At 37.8% G+C, this 25348-nt stretch overlaps 1 protein-coding gene across 6 annotated transcripts in view; it reads right to left on the reverse strand.

Annotated features, from left to right (window-relative positions):
* The window catches only part of SOX6 (SRY-box transcription factor 6), a 527512-nt gene that overhangs the window by 19659 nt on the left and 482505 nt on the right, over positions 1-25348 (reverse strand). For all 6 annotated transcript variants that reach the window (XM_007448581.1, XM_007448580.1, XM_007448582.1 and 3 more), the window contains one exon: positions 19447-19555. In XM_007448581.1, coding sequence (XP_007448643.1) covers positions 19447-19555 — 109 coding nt within the window. The remainder of the gene's footprint in view (positions 1-19446; positions 19556-25348) is intronic.

Consider the following 25348-nt stretch of genomic DNA (forward strand, 5'->3'; position numbering starts at 1 on the left):
GTAAAACGATATACTGTCCTAAGTGTAACTGGAGTTCTAGAAAGAGAGGAGAGAGAATCATGACTGAAAACTATTTGAAGAAACACAGGCTGAAAATTACCCGAATCTGGTGAGAAAAATCACCTTATAGGTTCAAGACATTCAGACAAATGCAGGCAGAATAAATACAAAGAAAACCATACCTAAACACTAGTCAAACTGCTGAAAACCAAAGACAAAGGGAAAATGCCAGAGAAAAAGGACACATAATATATACAATGAAACAATAATGCAAATTATGGCTGATTATTCATTAGAAACAATGAAAACTGGAAGCCTGTGGAATATCGTTAGACTGCTAAAAGAAAAAAAATCAACGTAGTCTTATCCAATGAACATATGCTTCAAAAATGAACGTAAAATATATTTTCAGACAAAAGCTGAGAGAATGCATTACCTGCAGACCCAGACCAAAAGAGACATTCAAGGAAATTATTCAAGATGAAGAGAAATAACATCTGATGGAAACTTAGATATATAGGAAGAAAAGAAGAGCACTGAAAATAATAAATATGTGACTAAATTAAGAATTTTTTTTTCCTCTGGATTTCATAATAAACAGCTGATTGTTTAATGTTTTTAAAAGACAAGGGGCTATTTAATACAAAATACAACATTGCATCGTGGGATTTATAATATATGAAGAGGTAAAACACATGAGCAAAATAGCTGGCACAAAGGACAAAGGTAGTAAATGTTAAATGTTGCTTGAGTAGTAGTATAATTTTAACTGTAAGGATATTCAAATTAAGAATGAACAGTGAATCTAGAAAAAACAATTTTTAAAAAAATACAAAGAGGTATAGCTAAAACACCAGGAGAGTAATTCAAATGGAAGACTAAAAAGAGGATTCAGAAGGAAACAGTAAAAAGATCAGTGGTTGTAAAGGGGAGGGAGAGATGAATAGGTGAACACAGAGGATTTGGGGGGCAATGAAAATACTCTGTATACCATAATGATAGATACATGTTCTACATTTGTCCAAACCCAAGGAATGTACAACATCAAGAATGAACCCTAATATAAACGATGGATTTGGAGTGGTTATGATGTGTCAACATAGGTTCATCAATAATAACAAGTGTACCACTCTGGTGGGATGTTGATGATGGGAGAGGCTATGCATGTGTGAAGGCAGGGAGTATATGGGAAAACTCTATCTTTCCCTCAGTTTTACTGTGAAACTTAAACTGCCCTAAAAAAAAAAAAAAAAAAAAAAGTTTTCATTATAGTAGCTTAGAAAAAGGATTCAGTTAAGCAAAAGGAAAAAAAGTAATAACAGAAAGCCAAAAACTGAGGGAACAAATAGAAAAATTGCAAGACTTAATCCCATCAAAATTAATAATTACATTAAATATAAATGAATTAAATAATCCAGTTAAAATTGGAGATTTTCAGAATGGATAAAGAGTAGAAATCAATGAATAGGAAACAATTTACAAAGCCAAACATTAGTAATTTGAAAAGATCAATAAAATTGATAAACCCCTAGTGAGACTGATCTACAAAAGGGGAAAACAAAAATACCAATATTTGGATTGAAAGAGGGGATATCACTATAGATACTATTCACTTTAAAAGGATAGAAAGCAAATACTGTGAATAACTTAATTCCAATAAATCTGACAACTTAGATGAAAAGAACAAATTCCTTGAAGGACACAAACTGCTAAAATTCACTCAAGAATACAAAAGAAGTCTGAATACTCCTATAGCTAATAAAGAAATTCAATTTATAGCCAACAACCTTCCCACAAAGGAAACTCCAATCTCAAATGGTTTCACTGGTAAATTCTTCCAAACATTTAAGGAAAAACTAATAGTAGTCTTACACAAACTAAGAAAGTAGAGGACGAAAGAATACTTCCCAAATTCATTTTATGAAGTAACATCATACCCTGACAGAGATTTGAACATAAGTGCAAAAATTCTTAATAAAATATTAGCAAATTAAACCCAGTAATATGTAAAATGGATACTAAAACATGACCAAGTATGATTTATCTCAGGATAAATTAAGTTAAAATGTAATAGTAATTTAATATTTGAAATCAGGCAATGTAATTTAACAAAACAAAGGGGAAAAAACATGATCATCACAATAGATTCAGAAGATGGTTTTGACAAAATGCAATACCCATTCATGATAAAAACTCTCAGGAAACTAATAATAGATAGGAATTTCCTCAGTCTGATAAAGAACTTTTAAGGAAAACCTGTAGGATACCATACTTAATAGTGAAATACTGAATGCTTTCCTCCAAGATGAAGAGCAAGGCAAGGGATGTCCACTCTTACCACTATTAATCAACATTCTTCTGCAGGTAAAGAAATAAAAAGCAGGCAAAATGAAAAATAATAAGTAATGTTATGTGTATTCATAGATAATATAATTGTTTATATAGAAAATCCTAAGAAATCTGCAAAATAATTACTAGAACTAAAAAGTAAATTTACCATTATTGCAAGATACAATATAAAAATATAAAAATCAACCGTACTTCTATATACTAGCAGCGATTTAAAAAATAATTTCTTAAGTTTACATTCATAATAGCATCAGAAAATAAAATTCTTAGGAATAAATTTAACCAAAAAGGTGTGCAAGACCTCTACACTGAAAACAATATAACATTTGTGAGTTCAATAAAGTAAACCTAAATAAATGGAGGAATACACCATGTTCGTGGATCTGAAGACTCAACATTGTTAAGATGTCAATTCTTTCCAAATTTATCTATAGATTCAACCCAATCCTATTAAAATTGCAAAAGACTGTTTTTTAGAAATTGACAAGATGATTTTTAAAACTATATGAAAAATAGAGCAGTAAAAACATCCAAAACAAACTTGAAGAAAGTTGGAGGATTCAAACTACCTGATTTCAAGACTTACAGTAAAAAATACCTTGTGACATTGTAAAAACTAGAGTAACAAAGACAGTGTGGGATTGTTAAAAGAATAAACAAATGTATTATATTAATGCATATATGTGGAATCTGAAAAAATTGGAATGCATGATCATATTTACAAAGCAGAAATAGAGACACGGACATAGAGAACAAATGTATGGATACCAAGGGGGAAAGGTGGGGGAGTGGGATGAATTGGGAGATTGGGATTGACATATATACACTATCGATACATATATACACATATACGCTATGTATAAAACAGATAACTAATGAGAACCTACTGCATAGCACAGGGAACTCTACTCAATACTCTGTGGTGACCTAAATGGGAAGGAAATCCAAAAAAGAGGGGATATATGTATACGTATAGCTGATTCACTTTGCTGTACAGTAGAAACTAACACAACATTGTAAAGCAACTATACTCCAATAATAATTTTAAAAAAGAATAGACAAATAGATCAGTGGAACAGAATAGACAGTCTAGAATTAAATCTTCCTCACATATATGGTCAATTTTCAATAAAGACCTAAGCTGTTAAAAATGATCACTTTTTTTCAACAAACAGTGCTAGAACAAGTGGACAAATATGGGGAAAAAGTAAACTTTGACCTCTTACCACACATTACACCCAACAATTAATTGAGATGAATCATGATTTAAAACAAAAACAAAAACTATAACACTCCTCAAGGAATATCTCGGAGAATATTTTAGTGACCTTGTAGTAAGCAAAGATTCTTAGATATGGCAGATAAAGCACTAAATATACAAGAAAAATAATAAATTGAACTTTATCAAAATTAAGACTCTGCTTATCAAAAGTGATTATTAAGAAAATGAAATGTTAAGGCCCAGACTGGGGAAAAATACACATCTGACAAGACTTGTATCAAGAATATATAAAGAACTTCTACCAAAAAGAAAAAGTAAACAATCTAATTTAAAAATAGGCAAAAAGACTCATAAAAAAAACTTTACAGAAGAAGATACAGTCATGGTCATTGAGCACATGAAAAGGTATTCCATGTCATTAGTCATCGGGAAAAGGCAATTAAAGCCACATACCATTTTGCACACACTAGAATGGATTACAACACTAAATGTTGGCAAGGATATGGAGCAACTGGAACTCAAACATATTGATAGTAGAAGTGTAAAGTGGCATAACCATTTTGGAAAACAGCTTGGCAGTTTCTTTTAAAGTAAAATATATATTCATCGATGACCTGCAATTCCATTCCTAAATACTTACCCAAAACAAATGAGAACTTTTCAGAATATAATAGCACTTTTATTCAGAATAACCAAAGGCTGAAAATAACTGGAAAATGGACAAACTGTGGCATATACATACAATGGGATACTATCCAAAATAAAACTATTTCAGTGCTTAGTTCAAAAAAGGTAAAAACAAAAGTACCAAAGTAAAACAGAAAACCAAACGAATGTAAGTGATATTTTTCTGAAAGATTCTTTTCTCTGTAAACCTGAGTGTGTGGCATATTCAGGCCATTGTGAACTCAAAAAAAAAAGAGAGTCATTTAGCAAAAAGAATTATTAAAAGGGGGAAAAATGCTACAATTGGTTGCTTACTAATAAAAAGAGACAAATAAAATATACACCATTGGGTCCTTGACAATCACACTATTTTAGACCACTTTAGTCTATCGACAGAATAGTTAATTTTCTCCTGTGGGATTTTGAAAGAGTTACATGACACATCTGAGTTAACAGAGAAAATGATCATGAGTGCATCAGAAACAAAAATGTAGAAGATGAAGGAATATTAGAAGCAGACATGAAAAATTAGGAAAGGAGGAAGTTATTAATATGACATAGGTTGGATTTTTTTCACCAAGTTTATTCCACCAAATGTATCTTAATATTGTAGAGGTCTAATTCACTATGTTGTAGGGATGGCTGACTGTTTACTTGGCAGGAAAATACATTCCGTGGCTGAGCGAGAACCTTAATCATTAGAGAACTGATGTGTTCATCTTCAGAGAAGGAGGGACACCAGCACTGGAAGAGTATGGTTTGAGCTCTGTGCCTTTTATAGAGGATTAGCTAGATAGGTTAGCAAAGAATGACTTACTGATGGGTGTCATGATTTAAAGACGGCAAATGCAAAACATGGATGCATAGTTCTTCTGAACTAGAGGTCGGTTCAGAAGAAAAATAAGGAACCAGAGGTACAGGAACAAAAGATGAATAACCTGTGGTACTTTGATTAAAGTGTTAAATCTTCATTTGACCAAGGCAGGGGAAAGCCATAGGAAAATTTTCATTTCCCTATTTTCATTTTAAGCTTCTTTAATCCCTACCTACCTCAAATGCCCTACTTGCCTCAAGTATTGAACTTACCTATACCAAGAAATTTACTGAATAAATTAGATAGGTAGAGGATAGATAGATAGATAGATAGAGATAAAGATATACACATATGTAGTGTACACATAAAGAAAAAATTCCGCTGGACAATTTGGAAACAGACATTTCACTAATTAGAGTACCAAAGTAATTATTTTAAAGAACAGTTTATGTTTTTCACTAGTCTAGACCAGAGATCAGTTTCCAGAATAGAAACACCAAGTGTACTAAGGAATTTTACCTACAATAACATTTACAAAGTGCTTTCAGTAAATACATTATCTCAATCCTCCTTACAATCCTTTGAAATGGGTAAGAGGGTAAATATATTCACTTCACTTTATAGATGAGAAAACCAAGGCTCAGAGAGGTGAGTTACCAGCCTCTGAAATAACCGGCTGCTAGTATATTGCTAACAAGGAGCAAAGCCAGATCTAGAACCTAGGTCTTCTGACTTTAAGTCTAGTGCATTTCTCCTACACCAAAGCTACCCCAGGCACTATTCAGTGACATGAAATAACTCTGAATCTCAAAGCCCACCATTCCTTGGCTGGAACATTGCTTTCCGCCTGTAAGGATGCCATTTCCCTGTACTGTTAAGCACATTAAAGGAGCCTATTACCAGTTATGAAGTTCATGCCACTGTCTAATTGGTCCAAAGATGCAAGAGCATGCAAAGAAAGCACTAAGGAGTGAAATTACAGCAGGGATTAAAACAAAGCTAAATTAATGCATTCCTTGGTTGCAGGATTATGAGCAAGTGCTACTGTAGATAAGGCTTCTATTTTTTCCTATTGGAAACTCCATTCTCTTTAAAAGATCAACAAGAAGAACCAAAAGGGAATTCCCTAAGGTCCGCTCTGAGGAAACATAAACCTCTAATTCAATAACTCTGCTACTGCTCTGAAAAAAAGGCTTTATTATTGCAACATCCATATGGAGCCAATTGGACATTAATGACTAATCAATCCCTCCCCTTTCTATTCTACTTAAAGTGTCACAAACCATGTTTAGATTAGCCCATTTCCTGCTTAGGATTGCTCAAGATGTCTTTTGTTCTTTCAGGACCAGCCTGATGGAGGCAGCTTAAACAAACACCACGACCAGAGTGGCGCAGGAGTTATAAAGTGCCATATGTGAGTGAACAAAGGGGCTATACTAAAGCCTTTTGTGGTATTTGTTAATGTTTTTCATCTGAGCTTAAAAAGGCTTAATGACTTTGTGGTGAGCTGATGCATGTGGCTCGTGGCTTTGCAAAATGAAGGAAATTCTAACCAGTGATACACCAGGCTGTGTTTTCAAGGGTCTCCTGCTTGCAGTTTTGGTGCCCATGTTTACTTTTTTTTTTTTTTTTTTTTTTTTTTTTTTTAATTCTCAAGTTATATTTGCTTTACACAGACAGCTCAACAGAGCCCTTTATCTTATTTCAACTACAGGATCCTAGGGCAACTGAGATAACTTATGTGATTCTTTATTTTAATGACCTGAAAGTAGCACAGAACATCAAATACTCTACTTATTATCTATTTGCTATTTGTATGCACAGGAGAGGGCTTACAAGCTGTTGAGTCCAGGCAAAAAGGCATTATTTAAGTTTGAACCAGAGACCACTGTGGAGGAAATAAGACAAAAATAGGTTCTGGCTCCCTAAGTTTTCAGGAGAACCAGTCTCAGATTCAAGCAGATTCCCTTGGAGAATACAGAGGCTGGTGAAAAGCTGGTAGACTAAATAATTCATGTTGCTCAGCAGTTTCTGGCTTCATCCAACTCAATACACTACCACAGACTCTACATGAAATTAAGAAGCACAAACCAAGATGAAGCAAATCTCAGATTAGTTAACAAAGATACTACTAAATCCAACCTCTCATTTCCACCCTTATCACTCATCAATTGCCTTGGCCTCATTCTCTCTGGTGGACTATTTTAAATACCAGCCTTCTAGCTGGAATTTTATTTCCAATTTTGAGTCCCCAGTCTCTACTTAAATACCTCTTCCTAATTTCAGCCAGGGTAATCCATCACAAATGCAATTCTGACCAGAGCACTCCTATATTAAAGTCTTCAGTGGCTCCCTAATGCCCAAAAGATGAAGTCCAAACTCCTTAGTATGGTATTCAAGGCTCTCCATGACCTGGCTCTCTACTGCGTCTCCAGCTTCATCTCTAGCTACTCTACTTGAAATTTTTTTGCTTTATAATACTGAACTACTTCTGGTTCTCTATATACCATGTTGCTTTATACTAGGAGTCCATGCTTTCCCTTTGCCTGGAATTTCCTCTCCATCTTGCAATCAACTCATTCTTTGACTCATATCAGGGATCATCTTACCCAGACAGTCTTACCCAGTTCGTCAGGTTGGGCTAAGTATTTTAGGCGCCCACAGCACCCTGTGCCTGCCTCTATCTTACATTTACTATATTTTATCCAAATTGCCAGTTGTATCTGCCCACCTTCACTAGACTATGCACCTTAAAAGGGCAGGAACAACGCTGTGTCTTATTCATAACTGCTTTGCTAGGGTCTGGTACATAAGCTGGCATAAGGTAAGTACTCAAATGTCATAGCAGAGAGCATCTGACATCTTCGACAGTGAAAATTTTAGAGTGAGATTCAGATGTCTACATGTTGCATTAGAACCTGGGAATTTCTGAAATCAGATTTTGTATAAATCCCATTTATTTCTTATATTCTGTTAAGTACTTTGCCTTACTTGAACCCTCTATAAAATAAAAATGGCTTTAATGGGAAAATGTACCCACAGCTGTTTGGAAGTCAGAGATCATTGGTTCTAATCTTACTTCTTTTATTGACTTTCCACACTGTACAAATCTGAAATCCTGGCCTCCCACTTCCGGGGAAATCCTGAAAGGATGATAAGGCATGTCAGAGCTTTTCGGAAATATTAAATCTGAAAGCTATTCTAATGCTGTCAGGTTTGTGTAAATATATACAACTGAAGCATATATTCAAATAGGCATATGATGGGACCTTCCCGATAGAGTCAATATGAAATGGATAAAACATGCTCATAGAATTAGAGAAGTTTAACATGAGAGGGATATTAAAGACCATCTAATCCACGTCTGAGGTTAGAGAAGTTAAATTGCCCAAATCTCATAGTTAGTAAGTGGCAAAATCACAATGAACTCAAATGTAACTATTCCCAAAGTTTCACACTTGCCATCAAAGTAAATTTCTAAAATGGTCAGCTGAATTGTTTCAATGGTATCCAGACTTAGATTAAAAACTCTTAACAAAATTAATTTAGTTGGTCTTTCTTCTTCATTTCATTTGTCCCAGGGAATCTGCCTTTTACTAGAATGAGAGACGCAGATCACAGGTGCAGTAGAAACTAATTTTTTTAAGGTTAGGGATATGGAAATAGACAGTATTGGAAGGAGAGGGCACAAGGATTTGGGGTAATCAACTCAATTTTGTAGTATATCAAAACTTCTTTGCCCTGAGAATCTGGTGAAAGTATTTGAAAGGTATTTAATATTTGTGTGGTTTGAAAGATTGGAAAAAAAAAAAAAACTTTCACAGGTTTCTATTTCTCATTAAATTTTTCTGCTTTTGAATGAAGACCAACAGGAAAAAACTACTTGAACAAAGGCAACCAACTGAACAGCTCATCTTGGAGAAAAACGGGAGTCAGTGTGGCTCAGATGCTATGTAGACAGACAGATGTGGGTTCGAATTTTGATTTGATCTTTGCTAAGTAACCTTGGGTAAATTATTTCCTTTCTCTAAACTACAGTTTCATCTCCTTATAAAAGAGAGCTAATAATTTCTGCTTGTCTGGATCCTTGTGAGGATTAAGTGGGAACATAAATTTCCCAGCAGTGACTGGAACCCAGGACCCACTCATTAAACAGTAGCTGCCTTTAGAAATAGTAGCAGTAGTAATGGCAGTAGAAGCAGTAGAATGTCTATTCTAGTACCAAGAACAAGCAGGTGCTTAACTCGTATTTGTTCCCTTTCTAGTCTTTCCCCATACCTGGGTGATACTCCCTACACTGTACAGTCCTGTCCTTCAGCATAGTTATAAAATGAGCCCTTAGCTGGAGAGTGCAATTTACTACTTAATGGAGCCTCTTTCCTGACCCAAAGCTAAAAATATATTTCAAGAGTGTCCCTATGATATAGAACTAAAATGTATCGAATATGCATTAAGACACAATCAAAAAGACCATCTCACACCTCCCCAGTTCCCACCTGTGGGGCCTGTAACCAGACTGCGCTGCTCAGTCCAAGCCAGAAAAAAAGAAAAAAAAAGAAGAAACCATTATCTTGAGAATTTATAGACCAGCTTTTTATAAAGGACTCACTGGAATAACAAAGAATTAGGATTACTGACTGTATAATAAATATAGGACAGGGAAGTTTCAGGGACATTTGACAATTGTTTTTCCTTTCTGCTCTACCAGCAGTTCTGTGACTCTGCAGCATGGAGTAGCTGCTGTTACCATTTTTCATTTTGTCCTCACGCAGGATCAACCTTCCTAGTGAAAAGTCAGCGTGTATTGAGGAAGCATGAAGTGATTTCTCTGCCATGAAAGCAAATATACATAAGCCAGTAAGGTGCAATTTTTATTTTTAGTAAAAATTTTAAATGGCTGAATATACTGCTTATGAAATTCTTCTCTCCAGGGCTGTGACTTGGGATATTAAGTTTTAGTTCAGAATTACTTGTTACAGCCTACTCCTAAATTTAACAGTTTACAGTATAACGCAAATATTGATGGGTTCTTACACAATCTCTTCCCTCTGGTACCATGACCTAGTTTGGGACACCATGTCTAAGGGTAAATAGCCACTGAACAAAATCATTTAAAAAAGATCATTCTCCTCTAGTGAGAGGCAAAAGTACAAGACTGATCTGTAAGGCATCGAACAGTCACAGCAGACAAAGTGAAATCATACGTAAATGAGTACTATACCCAGGAGGAAAAGAGGTATTTTTTAAATGACTTGAATAAAAACCCTCCTAACACCTACTCAGCTCTCCCATGATGTAATATGAAAAGACAGCCATTGAATAGCCCCTCTGAAAGGACATTAAAGAGAACAGAGGAATAAAGAGACTAACAGACCACCAAGACCAACCTAACTTCTGCTTTTCCATTATTTTTAACCTCTATACATAATCTAAGTCAATCTTGAACAACTAAAGTTTAATGCCTATTTAGTTGGTGGCAAAGTCCAAATTCCTCAGCCTGACTCTCAAGGCCCTCCGCAGTATGGAACCCAGCTATTTTTATAACATATTCAATTCAACAAATATTCACTGAGTATAAATATATGGAAAGCTTTGTATTGGGCTTGGTGGAGAACACAGAGCTGAGAAGTGACTCTCTCTTTTCTGGAACTTCCTTGTGAATGTCCACGTGCTTCACCGTCTCTGTGTCTGCTTGGATCATTCCCTCAACTGAAAGTTCTCCTTCTCTTTGTTTTTCCAAACCTAGGCTTATCTCCAGCTGTATTTCTATCAGACCTTCCAGAATCATGGCTGTTAACAAAGCACTGCAGGTTCCTCTTCTAAATAGCACTCCTTTCTGTTTCTCTAATGATGTACTATAACATATAACACCGTAGGCTGTTCTGCTTTCTGTGTATGCTAATATTATCGTCCCAACTACACTACTAGCTCTTGAAGAATACAGTATAGTCCATCTTTTAAAAAATCCTTCTCTCTGTGCTCGTAACAGCGCTGTGTATATAAGAGATAATTGGTCAATTATAACTTGAACATGTGGGTAAAACTAAAGATTGGGGGACTCTGAGTAGGGATAGACCCCGTTGGGAAAGACCTGGCTATCAGAACTTGTGGCTCAGTCTACAGAGAACCACCTCTAAAGAGGATGAAATGACAGACAGTGTGTGTAAACAAACAGTGATAGAGTAAAATGAGACAGTGTATCTAAAAGAAGGAGATATTCAAAGGTAAGAATTTCTTAGTTAAAGAGAAAAAAGATAGGGAAGTCAGTAACAGAAAATAGGGGAGAGCTGGTCGGTTATTGAATTTTGTGAATAAGTTAGAAGCACAGTTATCAGAACTTGAAAAGAAGGAAAGGACCAATTGGGGAAAAAAAAAAAGGGAAAAAAAGGTTGTTCTCAAGTTCGGTCTTGACCTTAAGCAGGGAGAATTTAAAGAGCACACCAAATTGGCCTGAGACTCTTTAAATTCCACCAGCCTAAGGTTGGGCTGAATTCTATAGCCTGCAGATGGGAAGTCAAGTGGCTCTTGCTGCCAAGAGAAGAGGATTCTAGGGACAGGGAACTAGACAAGGTCCACACCTCAACAGTCACTACACAGTTAGTCCAGACATGGCAGATAGACCTCTATCAGCCAGCGTTTATTCTAATATGTTGGTTTATGTGAGGCAGACATCTATACTGCTGAGGAACCATAGACTGACTTTGCAGTCCCATTGGGAACATGTGCCAGCTGTTCTTGTCTTGGATCTGATTTTCACGGTAGATGGTGTTAAATCTTTTGTCACCCAGTTGCTACAGCAAGATGGGGGAGCACTTCTGTGTGATTCAGTAATGGCATAGACAAGCATTTCTTCCCCAGAACAGAGGATATTCGGTCAGAAAACCAGATAATTTTGTGTGTGTGGTGACACTGTCAATGATACCTCTTTAGAGAAGGCAGCCCAATGAGAAACCAGCTCTTGGACAGGGCTAGGCTCCTCACGAAAGGGAGGCTGGGTCTTTGATTGGGCTTTTCTAGCTTAAGCAACTCTAAGAAGCAGGTTGAATTCGCTTTGTGGAGTATTAGGGGATGGAGTTATACAAGAATCTTGACATTTCACTCTCTTATCCCATCAGGACTATCCATCACTTGGAAAGTTCAATGGAAATTGTTTTCTACCAACATTAAAAGTTATTTGGGAGCTTTTAAGACACAGCAAATATATTTCTTTAAGAGAAGTTTATTTGCTTGTTTAAGAGAGCTGCACTTTATATATAGTGCTGATATAAACTGGTGCACAGGATCCTCTAAAACTGTTTATATCCACAGTAAAATACATTTTTGTGATACCACAGAGTTAGTCCAGAGCCAAGGGCTTTTTGAACTCTGCTTATCTCCCAGCCTGTGTGGCTGTTACTCAGTTTTCACCATGTCTGGGGTCTCCCTGGCCACCCATCCTGGCCTCAGACCTCAGCCTGCTGGTTCCATACAGACTGCTTTGCCTATTCATTTTTCTGAGATGCCTGGAAATGCTATTTTAGGCAGCTATGGAAGGCCAGACCCATAAGCCCACAGCAAAGCTCTGGTTGGTGCTCCCTCTGGATTTCCCTGGGTCTTTTATTTTAATATGTATAATTCCCCATCTTTTATTCTTGGTATACAATCTAGTACTTGGATACCTTCTTGGACAAAGACATCTCATCTCTGATATATTTTAATAATAATTTCACTTATTTTAAAAATGGTGTGGTCCCTAATTTACACTTGTTACTTTCTAGTTGACTTAAAGGTGAATGATTTCAATTGTACGGCAGTAAGATAAGAGTTTAAAAACCAGAAATCATCTACACCAACTTCCTCACCTACAGCTGAGAAAATTCAGGGAAAGAAATTGACTTGCTTAGGGTAGAACAACCGGAATTTAAGTTTCCTAACCCTTGAGGAAATGTCTGAAGGGGTGTCACGTGGAGAAATGGTAAGCTTTATTTTGTTGGAACCCAAAAGTCAGACTAGAACCAATGAGTAGAAGCTATAAGGAAGCAAAGACAAATAACAAAGAATTAAAAATTAGAACCGGAATGAGCTTCTCAAGAAGTAGTCAGTTTTCTGTCATGAGACTATTAGAGGCATTTGAACAGAAGTGAGATGACTACTTGTCAGGAATATAAAAAGGGATTTCTTGGATGGAATTGTAAATTTGATTACATTTCTCTCCTTTATTCCAATTCTGCGAATCTAAATGTTGTGATGTGAAGCACTGTATTCTGGTGGGCTTGGACAAATAATGACCTTTACATTCCAAAGTGTAAGCAGATGTAGCCTTTAAATCCCTCCCCAGATTATACTACAGCTTTCCTCTGCTGCCTTGAATGAGCCGTGTATCATCAGGTCAACTGTCCTTTTCTACCAGGAGTAAGGATCCAGGGAGGGGAAAGGAAATGTGAAAAGCTTCAAAGATTTCCCAGAGTATGGATCAAAGGGTAAGCAGGATTTTTAGGAGAAGACATTCGCATTAAGTGGTGCATTTTTTAAGGAAAAAGAGGAAAAGTTGCAGTCCCTGTTATTTGTCTATAAACAGAGAGCTTTAGTTGACAATAATAAAGCTATCTTGAGATTTAAAACTTAGAAGCAATCAGAAGTTCACAAAAAAAATGGAGCTTTCAGAAGGGTTAAGGCCATCTTGGCTGGGATCCAATTCACAAATTCAGTACAAATCTATAAAACCTTTCTAAGCAAATCTGAGAACCTGAGAGCAACCCCTTCTAAAAGGGGTTATTCTTGGTGCACATATCCATTTCCATTCAAAGCAATGCAAGTTTTTAATACATGGAGGACAGCACATCATTACAGTTCCAACCCAGGGTCCAAAAGCCTGCCTAATGGTAATCACTTTCAGAGCTCATCCCTTTTAGAGCTCATATTCCACTATGCTCCACGTCAAAATGAGGTATGAAAAAACAAAACAAAGCAAAACAAAATGAGGTGTTGCCTCCCTCTGAGGCTGGGACACAATAATTGAATTTGAGAATTAAAAGAGGTGTTAGAAGAAGGTTTTCTTACCCAGACTATTCTGAAAAACAGAAAAAAAGAAAAGTGTCCCTTTAGAGGCCCCAGGTGTGTGAGAGAGAAGAAACAGGATGGAGAGAATATAAAAAATAAGGCAGAGGCTACAACTATCGTTGCTGGGGGGAAGAGAAGAAGAAGGGGGGGGGCTCCATCTGTGAAAGGTAATTAGGAAATGCTACTGGAGAGATCTTCTCATTAACAAAAAGAAAAGATCAGGGCTTCCCTGGTGGCGCCGTGGTTGAGAGTCCGCCTGCCGATGCAGGGGACACGGGTTCGTGCCCCGGTCCGGGGAGATCCCACGTGCCGCGGAGCGGCTGGGCCCGTGAGCCATGGCCGCTGAGCCTGCGCGTCCGGAGCCTGTGCTGCACAACGGGAGAGGCCACAACAGCGAGAGGCCCGCGTACCACAAAAAAAAAAAAAGAAAAGACTTGAAAATTCGATTCAGCAAGTGGTACAAATATACTCTCAAAGATATTGGTCTCCTCTTTTATTTCTCTGAAGAAAAAACCAAGTGAAAGCTACTGTGGACAGATCACCTTTCTTGTAATAAACACACTCTATGTTTCATGAAGACCCTAATAACAATCTTGCACTTGGAGGGGACCCTAGAAATAATGGAATCCAACATACCTCTTTTAAAAGATAAAGTTAAGCCCGGGGCATTCGTCACTTATTTGCCTTCGTTTAGCAAAGGAACTTTAATCCAAATTTCCCAATAACCAGACCAGAGCCCTTTCTACTATACCTTGCAACCCTGAAATTAGGAGGGTTGGGATAAGAATTGCACTCTTGCCTAAGGAGAACAAGGAGAGGGGAAACACCGTATGAAAAGTCCATAAAAAGTTAAAATCTGTTCGTCATTCTTAATACGTGGTGACAGACTCAATTAATTGAGTCCTCTCTTCCTTACATGCCCTACACAGGAGCTAACGACTTTTGTGCGCTCAATACATATAAAGCCAACAAATGCTCCAAAGTATAACAAGACCTTAAACATGTTTCCTAAGCCCCCAGCACCGAAGAATTTGTAGTTTTATAAATATCGTGGTGAACAAGAAATGCTGTCTTGTCATATTCAAGCCAAATAACAGCTGGACTTTAAAAATAAAATTTTGAAGACATTTGCCTTTTATATTTTTAATTTCTGTTTTCCTGGCTTACGGTTTTGTCATTTGATTTTGATGAGTGGTTAATACACACGCACAGCTGTCTCTTTTGGTGACCTTTCCCTTGCTGCTTCCATGTTCAAAGCTATGAAGCAGGTCTACAAGTTGCTTACTAAGTGATATTGACATTTTCGCAACTGGCAGCAGACATTTTCCTGGAAAGCCAGGCTTACTTTAGTCACTTCAGAAGCCACACAGGAGAATGGGGTGCAAGGAGAAGAAGGGCATAGCCCCTTAAAGCTGCCATTATGCGTCATTCACAATAGCCAAGACACAGAAAACAACCTAAGTATACGTCAGCAGATGAATGGATAAAGAGACTGTTTTATATATACATATATATAAATTCATGTGATAAATGATATGTATTACATATATCACATAATATGTTATATAGTTATATATACCTATTTTGAATGTGATAAAAATATTATTCATCCATAAAAGGGAAGACGGGAACCCTGACATTTGCAACAACATGGATGACCTTGATGGCATTACGCTAAGTGAAGTCAGACAGAGAAAGATAAATACTATATGATCTCACACATATGTGGAATCTAAAAAGCCTGAAGTCATAGAAACAGAGAGTACAATGGTGGTCTCCAGGGACTAGACGGTGGGGGAAATGGGGAGATGTTGGTCAAAGAGTACAAACTTCCAGTTATAAAGATGGATAAGCTCTGGGGATCTAATATACAGCAGGGTGACTATAGTTAAAAATATTGTCTTATATACTTGAAAGTTGTTAACAGAGTAGTTTTTAAATTTTCTCATGAAAAAAAAGGTACTCTGTGAGGTGCAGAGGTGTTAACTAACCTTACTGTGGTAATAATTTCCCAATATATACGTGTATCAAATCATCACATTGTACACCTTAAATCTGCACCAATGTTATTTGTCAATTATATGTCAATAAAGCTGGAAAAAGATTTTAACTGGTCCAAAGCCAGAGGAAGCATGGAGATGATCATGTGCGGACTAAGAAGGGATGACATCCTGGGTGAGAGAGCTACAAAACTTACCTGCCAATGGAGCTTACCGAAGCAGCTTTCGCCCTGAACCTCTGTGAGGAACAAAGAAGTCTTGATCTTCTTAGTACTTTTCTCAGTGATAGTTATATCTGTCTTATGTATCTATGCATGCATTACCCTTTTAATCTTCTGTCTTTCTTCACTAGACTTTAAGTTCCAAGAGGTCAGGAACATATTTGTTTTGCTTCCTTTGGTTTATCCAGTGTCTAGTTCAGGGACCGGCACACAGAACAGGCACTCAAGAAATGTCTGTCTGTTTGTTTGTTTGTTTGTTTTTAGACCAAGACTGACTGAAGGAGTGAATAAATTTTTTAGGTATTCTTTCACTTCATTTCCTTCTTCCTCTTCCTCTTAAGGGAAACATGGAGGAGCAAAGTGGAGAAAGTATTTGTACCTGTTATCTACTCTGACTTTAATACGAACTGCAACTCCAGCAGGCTTTGCAATCAGCTTACGCTTGAACAGATGCCAGGAAATATCCTGAAGTCAGCAGAAGGCTGCTGCGCATCCCAGCAGAGTCCTCACAAACGCACTGCACTTCTGTTGGTTTTAGAGCAGGTAACTTGACTCCATTCATGAACTCAGTCCCCCAAAAGCACACGAGGGCTCAATGGCAACTCTGGGCAAGCTTCTGAAGGGAGGTTTTCACATGCTCCTTAAGCTCCTCGGCCACTACAGCCCTCCTACTATTACAGTCATCAGGCATTGCTGCTATGTGCGACAGAGTAATACGAGAGCTGGCGCATGGCATGACTTGCTATATTTAGGGGAGAGGAAATGGGCCATACTGAGGAAGGTCACAAGGAGTTTGTTCAGAAAAATGAAGGCACCACTTCTGCATCTGTATATACAGGGGGTGCAGGATAGCACAGTACCTCATGGCTTGGGTTCTGGAGCCAGGCTGCCTGGGATCAACTCTCAGCTCTACCCTTACTAGCTATGTGACCTGTGGCAAGTTACTTAACTATTCTCAGCCTTAATTTTCTCATCCGTAAAATGGGAAAAAAAAATACCTTCTTCACAGAGTTGTATATGATTTAAATGAGAAAACATGTGTTAAAAGCTTAGTGTATTCTCTGGCATATAAATGCTTGATAAATGTTTGCTTAAAAAAAGCAGAGTAACTAGGAAATTGGTTTGAATCCAGACAATCTGGATACTGAATGGAAGTTCCACAGATTTTTCTATACAGTATGTTTCTCTACAGTTAAGCTTTTCACTTTTTCTTTTCATAATGGTTAATAACTCTGACCATGATTTTTAACTTACCAAGCACATGATATCATCAACTAGATTATTAGCATTACTGAGAGGCAAATGACTTTATACTTATTGTACAGTTAAGAAGTAAGTGAAGGGCTTCCCTGGTGGTGCAGTGGTTGAGAGTCTGCCTGCCGATGCAGGGGACACGGGTTCGTGCCCCGGTCCAGGAGGATCCCACATACCGCGGAGCGGCTGGGCCCGTGAGCCATGGCCGCTGAGCCTGCGCCTCCGGAGCCTGTGCTCCACAACGGGAGAGGCCACAGCAGTGAGAGGCCCGCGTACCGCAAAAGAAAACCAAAACCAAAAACAAAAACAAGAAGTAAGTGAAGAAAGCTGAATGACAGATTAAGAAAACTCTGTTAGAACAAGGATAAGGCAATAGAACTCTGTAACTCCTAGTCTACGGAAAAATTAACAGACTGAATACTCCAAAGTGATGAAAAGTATTATTTCACTGTGTCTGGTCGAAGATTTAGGTACTCTGTAGTACCATCGTCCAACAAAATTGAGATGTGCCACACCTGAATAACTAGTTCCCTAGACCACGGAACCTCAATCCTCACCAGGGGGGAATCATGTACTTCTTAGTGCCTATAAAAATGTCAGTGTCACCGTGCTCTCAGTACACATTCTGCATGGAAGACAGTGAGTCTATTTCTGGTTTTGAGTCCTCTTTATTCCTCCTTTCCTGCTCCCCCCCCCTTCCTTTTCCTCTTCCCTTCCCTTCCTTCCCCACTCCCCTCACACATGCACATACCAATCAGAGTTTATTTTAACACCTCATCCCCAGGACTATCATTAAACATTAGTCTCTCCCACTGGCATGAAAAACCTGCCTCCTGAAAACTCTCTGGAGTACTTCCGAATGTCTGATACTACCCATCTCTTAGTGCTCATGCCAGGGATTTCTGAACTGCCTTGGATGGCCCCAAGCTATCACTAGAAGCCATGCTCAGTTCAAATGCTGCTATGAAATGTCTTCATGTGTTTTCAAGGGATTAGGGTCCTGGAAGGAATCCTGCCAGTAAAAGGGATAATAGTAAGATTTTTCCCCTCAAGCTAAAGGACTTTAGCTGGGACCTGAGATGGATGAAGTGTTGTGTTACTCTAAAGAGAACAAATAATCTTCCCTGGCTGGCGGGAGGGATTCTGACACAGGAACAGCTAACGGGAAGACCAGTCCCTACTCTGGGATGACACAGTAAATAACCAGGCAACGCTACTACTAAAGTGCTGACTTAACTCATAGATTGTAAACAGCCTCTGGGGAGCAATCTCTGCTGTTTTGCTGCTTGTGTATTTAAAACAAACGAACAGAAAAGAAAGAGGAGCGGACAGGCATTGATGGTGCTGTGGGTAAACACATTGAGAGTAAAGCTAGTCTTTTCCATCCTGACTTTCAAAAGACTTTATAACGGTTAGTACCCAGACACAGGCTGGGCCTTGCCCAAGCAATTATTAATTTTATGCTGGATCTGCTTCAAACTATAATTTAGTTTCCAAAACGGTTTGATTGCACCTGGGAATCACTTGATTTGGGGGTAAAAAATCCTCCTTTGTATGTTTGTCCCTTTTTTTTTTTTTTTAATAATAATGTCATGAGGTGGATGAAACACAGAATTCTGTTGTTCATTGAAATGTAGAGGGTTCTTTTATTTTAAAACTTTAAAATGGCACCTTGAAGTATTTGGATTGCTATGTGTTCAGTAACACACAATCTAGCTGAATTTCAAAGTCCTCAACTATAACATATAATGAAGCCTAACATTTTCTGGTTTGCCAAGAAAATTGATCTGGTGACCCCCAAGAAAGACCATGAAGATCCTACATCTGCCTCAGGCACACGTCTAGAAACACACAGAGCAGCAGAACAGAAAAGCCACTCACCCTCTGCATCTTCTGGCCGAGTAAGATCGATGACACCTGGGCCCAGCTTTCCATCTTCACTTGACTTTCCTGTTAACTGGGGCCCCAAATTTTCAAAGCGTGTTCTTTCCTAGAGGAAAGAATAATCAGAGACTTATACTAGCTTCCAAAGCAGCCACTTTTTCCTTCCAGTTTCTATCTTTCTTAATGGACAAAACTTGGATTTACAAACATCATTTCTGACCAACTTGAGCTCAGAAAACCTTTCAGGAAGATTCCACTAAAGCCTGTTTATGGCACTGACAGTGTTGACAGCACCTAAACCATAGTACCTATAAGGAAAGGAAACCTGTGGCAGGTAACCTGCCAGGGCTGTACTGCACATCTCTCTGTTGGATTTGCTCCAGTATTCTAAAAGGAACGCAAATGAAAGGTGTGAGCCAAAACTGCAAAATTTGAAAGAGCAGTTTCCATTAAAATATACTGTTATTCAATGGGAGAGGGATTTTCCTTTTGAGAGATCACAGTTTGCATTGGTACTCCTGGAAAAATACGAATCAGAATTTTAGGCAAGAAGATTTCAAAAACAAATATTTCAAAGCAGGCAGACTAGATGATGGCTTTGATACTATTATTTCGCTGAGGAGTTCGAACTGTAACTTCCTGGTAAGTGAAAAGGAGAACATTACTCCTAGTCAGGCCTTGAGTCAGGGAAGTTAAACACTCTTGCCATTATAGTAGGGAAACACAGAGATGCTTTAACTGTTAACCTGTTCTTCTGGGATCAGGAGTCTGAAACACCACAGTGAACTCTCCTCCTGTAGCTCTCTGGGTCAGTAGCAGAGGGCTCATCGATCATAATTAACATGGTGTTCCTGTCTGCAGAAGCACAGCACGTGTGCCCTTCTCTCCTCCTTGCTACTCTCCAGACTCAAACTTGGCTTTGTGTTGCGCTTATGAATGAATGAAACCTTGTTGCTCATTACTATGAAACAACATTAAATGTCATGTCAGCTTGAATTTACAGACATGAAATAGCAGCTTCCAGCTCCGGGAATGGTTTCTGCATGTTATACTTAATGCATTATGCAGCAGTAGAGCGCTGATTGCTGTTCAGTCTATTGTTCAATGACCTAGTTCTGTACTAGGCATGTTCGGCATCAGACGGAAACACTCTGAGTGTTCTCTTCTGTAAGATGTTTAGAAACTTGGAAATATTCTTAAAGAGCAAACATACAATTACTTGATAGAGGCTGTGTCTCATTTGTACAGTCTCACTACATTTGTGCTTTCTAATATGATTATTTTTGAATATCATTATATTTCTATAATTAATTCCCATCAGTCAAATTGTGCAGGAAGTCTTCCAGTTCCCCTTCATCATGGAATATGTTGAAATCTGTGTTGGAAGAAAACACAGCATAAACCTTGCTTTAATCTAGCAACATTTCTATGAAAGACTGCAACAAAATTATAATCATGAATTTCCCCAACCGGGTAATACTAACTAGTTACAATAGCGGTATGTGGGGAAACCTCTGAAACACCACACTTATAAAAAACAGAGTGAAAATAAAAAGCAAATTAGGTATGGTTCCCCAATATCTTCTTATGTGACACTGCCGCTGCACAAGAACAAATTAACCCAGATGCAGGCCACAACAAAGAGCAACCACAAGCCAGACGAGAGTTTCACACATTGTAGGGGGGAGGACAGCTGTTTTTAATCAGCCAATTTCTATTTTTGAGTAGCACTTTTGGTTGTCATGATGTAAAGAAAAAGAATTAAAGTGAAAATAAGCAGTACCAGGGAAAGCAAAATATTCAACCTTTGTTTTATCACATTGTTTCGCATTTCAAATATTTGCATGTGAATGCTTTCCCTATGTTAAATGCAGAAGGAGTTTTGATGTGACACCTGCAATCTTCTTGGAAGAACAACCTTTATCTGTATTTTCATGGGGGGAGAAACAACTTTCTCTGAAAATCAACAGACTGTGCTACCTATCAATATGCATATTTCAAGTATCTTTCTAGTCATTCATTCTCTTTGATTTTACCGGAAAATATTCTCAGTAAAAAATAAATAAATAAAGTTCCTGAAAGAATATCAATATTTTGACAAGGAAGGAGAAGAGGGAAAATTACATGCCATGGTTTGTAAAATCCTAAGACAACAAAGCTTACATGATGATAATACCTTTTCGTTTATAAAAAGTGAAGTGCACTCACAATTCAGTAGTATCAGCTTGTTTTTAATCATAACAAAAAACATTCAGAACATTCAACAACACATTCACAGTGTCTTTGAAGTCATACATTTTTCTGACTTCATTGAAAAAAAAATTATTCTGCAGAGATACTTTCCTTATAAAATATCAATATTTTGACAGAGTAAAAGTCGAGGAAGAATATCCCATGAAACACTTGTTAAATAGGCAGAAAATAAATCAATGATAAAAATTGTTTTGGGCAGTGGGCTGCATTTCATATTTGGTAATATTAAGCACTTGTGTTTGAGATTAAAGAAGGACCCTGCAAAGCCATGCCCTTTCATATAAATTTCTACCTAGTCTCCCAGAAGATTTCCTTCTTTTCTTCAAAGAATAGCTCAGAATATTTATTTGCCAGCCACATAACCATAAGATAAGAGGGTCTGATGTCTACAAGTTAGCTCTGGGCAGCTGAGCTGAGCTAAGCAAAGATTTTACCAGTGAGGTTGAACATGAGCCTAGTAAATACAGAATGTGGACAGAGGCACAGAGAGAATTTCAAAGATACTTTAGTTCCAAGAGGCCCTCAACTTCTGGCCATTAAGTGCCAATGGGTATGCCCCAATACGGAAAACACAGACAGTGGGTGGCAAGCTCTTAACTAGAAGTTTTCCATGCACTTGAACTAGCTCTCGCAAATTACATAGCTCCCAAGTAGATATTTTGGAGATATAAACAAAACACCTCAATGCTAATTTTAATCTCAACCCCTTCCAGGCAGGAAAACTTTCCAGTCTTCATGATGACAGTGAAATGTGCATTTTACATGCAGTGATGTGATCGGACACTTACTTATGCACTGTCAGTCACAAACATGCAGGCAACATAAAAGTTATTGAAAAAAATTAAAGTCAGCTCTGCTGTGTTGTAGGACTGTTGGCTCTCTAAGTGCTTTGAAATTATGATGTATGAGGTAGATGTTGCATATTAAATAAAGATATTTAAATGATAAAGCCCCCTTTAGTGAGAGCTGATGAATGTTAAATGTTACAAGCCACAAGACGGTAGCATTCATCATCTTCACATATTATCAGAGTCAATGACGGGGCAGCCTCACTGATGACAGATAGACTGCTGCATTATTATCCCTTATTTCCAGTGTCACTGAACAAACCATTCAACTCCTCAGGCATTATTTTTAACTTTGCATTAAATTAGCAACTTTTCCCTCCCTACCATGGCAAGATTGATCATTTCTGTCTTTGCATCGGTGGAGAGAGAGAATGAATTTGGGATAACTAAAAAAACAGAGGTTTATTTTCATCTAGTAAAAAAAAATCAACTCCCTCTTACTGGCAACAAATGTAAAATGTGATATGGGGAAAGAACAGCAATGAAACAGTAAGCACATAATAATGGCTTTTCTTTGCACTTAGATAAAAGCTGAATTTTTGATGTGCACAGTATATATATATATTTTTTCTTGCGTTATGCGGGCCTCTCACTGTTGTGGCCTCTCCCATTTGCGGAGCACAGGCTCCGGACGCGCAGGCCCAGCGGCCATGGCTCACGGGCCCAGCCGCTCCGCGGCATGTGGGATCTTCCCGAAACGGGGCACGAACCCGCGTCTCCTGCATCGGCAGGCGGACTCTCAAGCACTGCGCCACCAGGGAAGCCCTGCACAGTATATTTTAATAAAATTTTATATACTATGTTTTATACACTTACTGGCTATTCCATAATAATGTGTGTGCTAACAGTAAAATTGCTCTTAAATTTATGTGTGTTATTTATGTGTTCCCACGTAACAATGCTTTTTGTTGTAAAAAAAAATATTCTGTTTATTAATGTAATTTTACAACCACTGCATCCAAGATCCGTGGTAAATTAATGACATTTTTATTATTTTATAGTGTCATTAAATTTTTACTGATCACTCCGTCAAACAGAGGCAGTAAAGGCCATAATGTAAACTGGGACACTTAGAGCAGGCAGCAGGAAGACATTCCATATAGTCTGAAGAAAACTGCTAGCAACAAATGATATTTATATCATCTTTAAGCATGTGAGAATACTTGGATAAGTTTGGCAAAACTGTTTCAGTAGTAGAGTGGATTGTGTACTTAAATAACAGTTTGCTTGCCAGTGAGACAAGCCTTTTTCAAACCATATGTGAGATGATGACTGATTAAAGCCATCTCCTGAAAAACAACACGTGAAAGGTAACAATGCACTGGGCACCCTCCCTCTGGATTTCCAAGACTGACCAACCTATACCACACCTCAAATGATTTCAACATGGTCCTCTTTTCCACAAACTGAAGTGGAAAATTGTACATGCTGAGAGAGGCTTTTTGTTTGTTGCCTTACAAACAAATATATTTCATTTGACAGGCAGACATGGCTGGAAAATGATGTGATGCATTTTATTCCAGTGGTCTAAATGAGAGGTACTTTACCAATCTGTATTCAAAGGTCTTTTCCAAAGAATGTCTGAATATGAGGTCATCCATAGCAACCACAGAACACACACCTAAGAGGCCATTACTTATATTTCAGTTAAAATGGGTAAAAAAAATCTCATGTTACTTTCACATGTAAGTTCCATTTTAATTAGCATACTCTACCCTAGCTCTCAAATATTCTGTTCATAGAATATTAGTATATATATTTTATACAAATATTTTATAATATATTTTACAAATACATACATATTATATATATCATACTTCTATTTGCTATACAGAAGATAGAAAATAGAAAATTCTACGCTCATTTAATCACAAATTTAGAACCACCTACCTCCTACAAGGGGATTTTGGTATGAATATTTTTTGAGTAAATAAGAATTTTGCTGTTATGTCCTAAAATACTTATTTAAATACTAAAGAACCTTTAAAACCATTCAAATTTGTAATAATAAGGAATTTTGCAGGCAAGATTAATACTACAGTGCTACCAATCATGTTTCTGTGTATTCCTGAAGCAGTTTTCTAAGAGAAATAACAAATATATGCATTATGAATAGAAATTCTCTAAGGCCACCACAATATTCTGAGATACTACCTACCCTTAAAGTTTCCGCTATGTCTGAGTTGTTGACTACTACCCAAAAGAAGGTTTGCCCTTTCATCCCGGCTCCAAGCTTTAGTGTCTTTCCAGTCCTGGAAAACTCTTTCTCAAAAGTAAAGACTTCACTGCAAAAGCAGCTTTCGCCTTACACAACTCCCCTTCCCATCCTCTGTTTACATCAATACCAACTGGTCGGTACTATTTGTCTCAGTGCTTTCCTTACCCCTCTGTGCCCACTTAATCTTCCAGGCTTGCTGATTTTTCTTCTGCAGAGCCTCTTGCACTGGTCCTTTCCCTCCATGCCCTCCCTCATCACCGACCCCAGCGCAGGCCCTCATACCTGCACTCCTACATTACTGCCGCACCTCCTCTCTGGTCTGTCTGAAACTTGACACTGACCCCCCCCATCTGCTCTCACTCCTCACAGGGTTCTACTTCATGGCTCTGATTTAAAACCTTCCATGGTTTCCTATTTTCTATTGCATTTTATCCAAACTCCTCTACTTGGAGGAGTTTCAAGGTCCTTTATACACGATTCCCCACACGTCTTTCGAAACTCAATTTCCTACAACTCTTCCATCATACATCCTCTGCTCAGGTATAATAATACCATGATAAGGCCTGCTTCCTCTTCCTCA

This window comes from Lipotes vexillifer, unplaced genomic scaffold (genome assembly GCF_000442215.2).
Source record: "Lipotes vexillifer unplaced genomic scaffold, Lipotes_vexillifer_v1.1 scaffold519, whole genome shotgun sequence".
NCBI classification, from domain to species: Eukaryota; Metazoa; Chordata; class Mammalia; order Artiodactyla; family Lipotidae; genus Lipotes; species Lipotes vexillifer.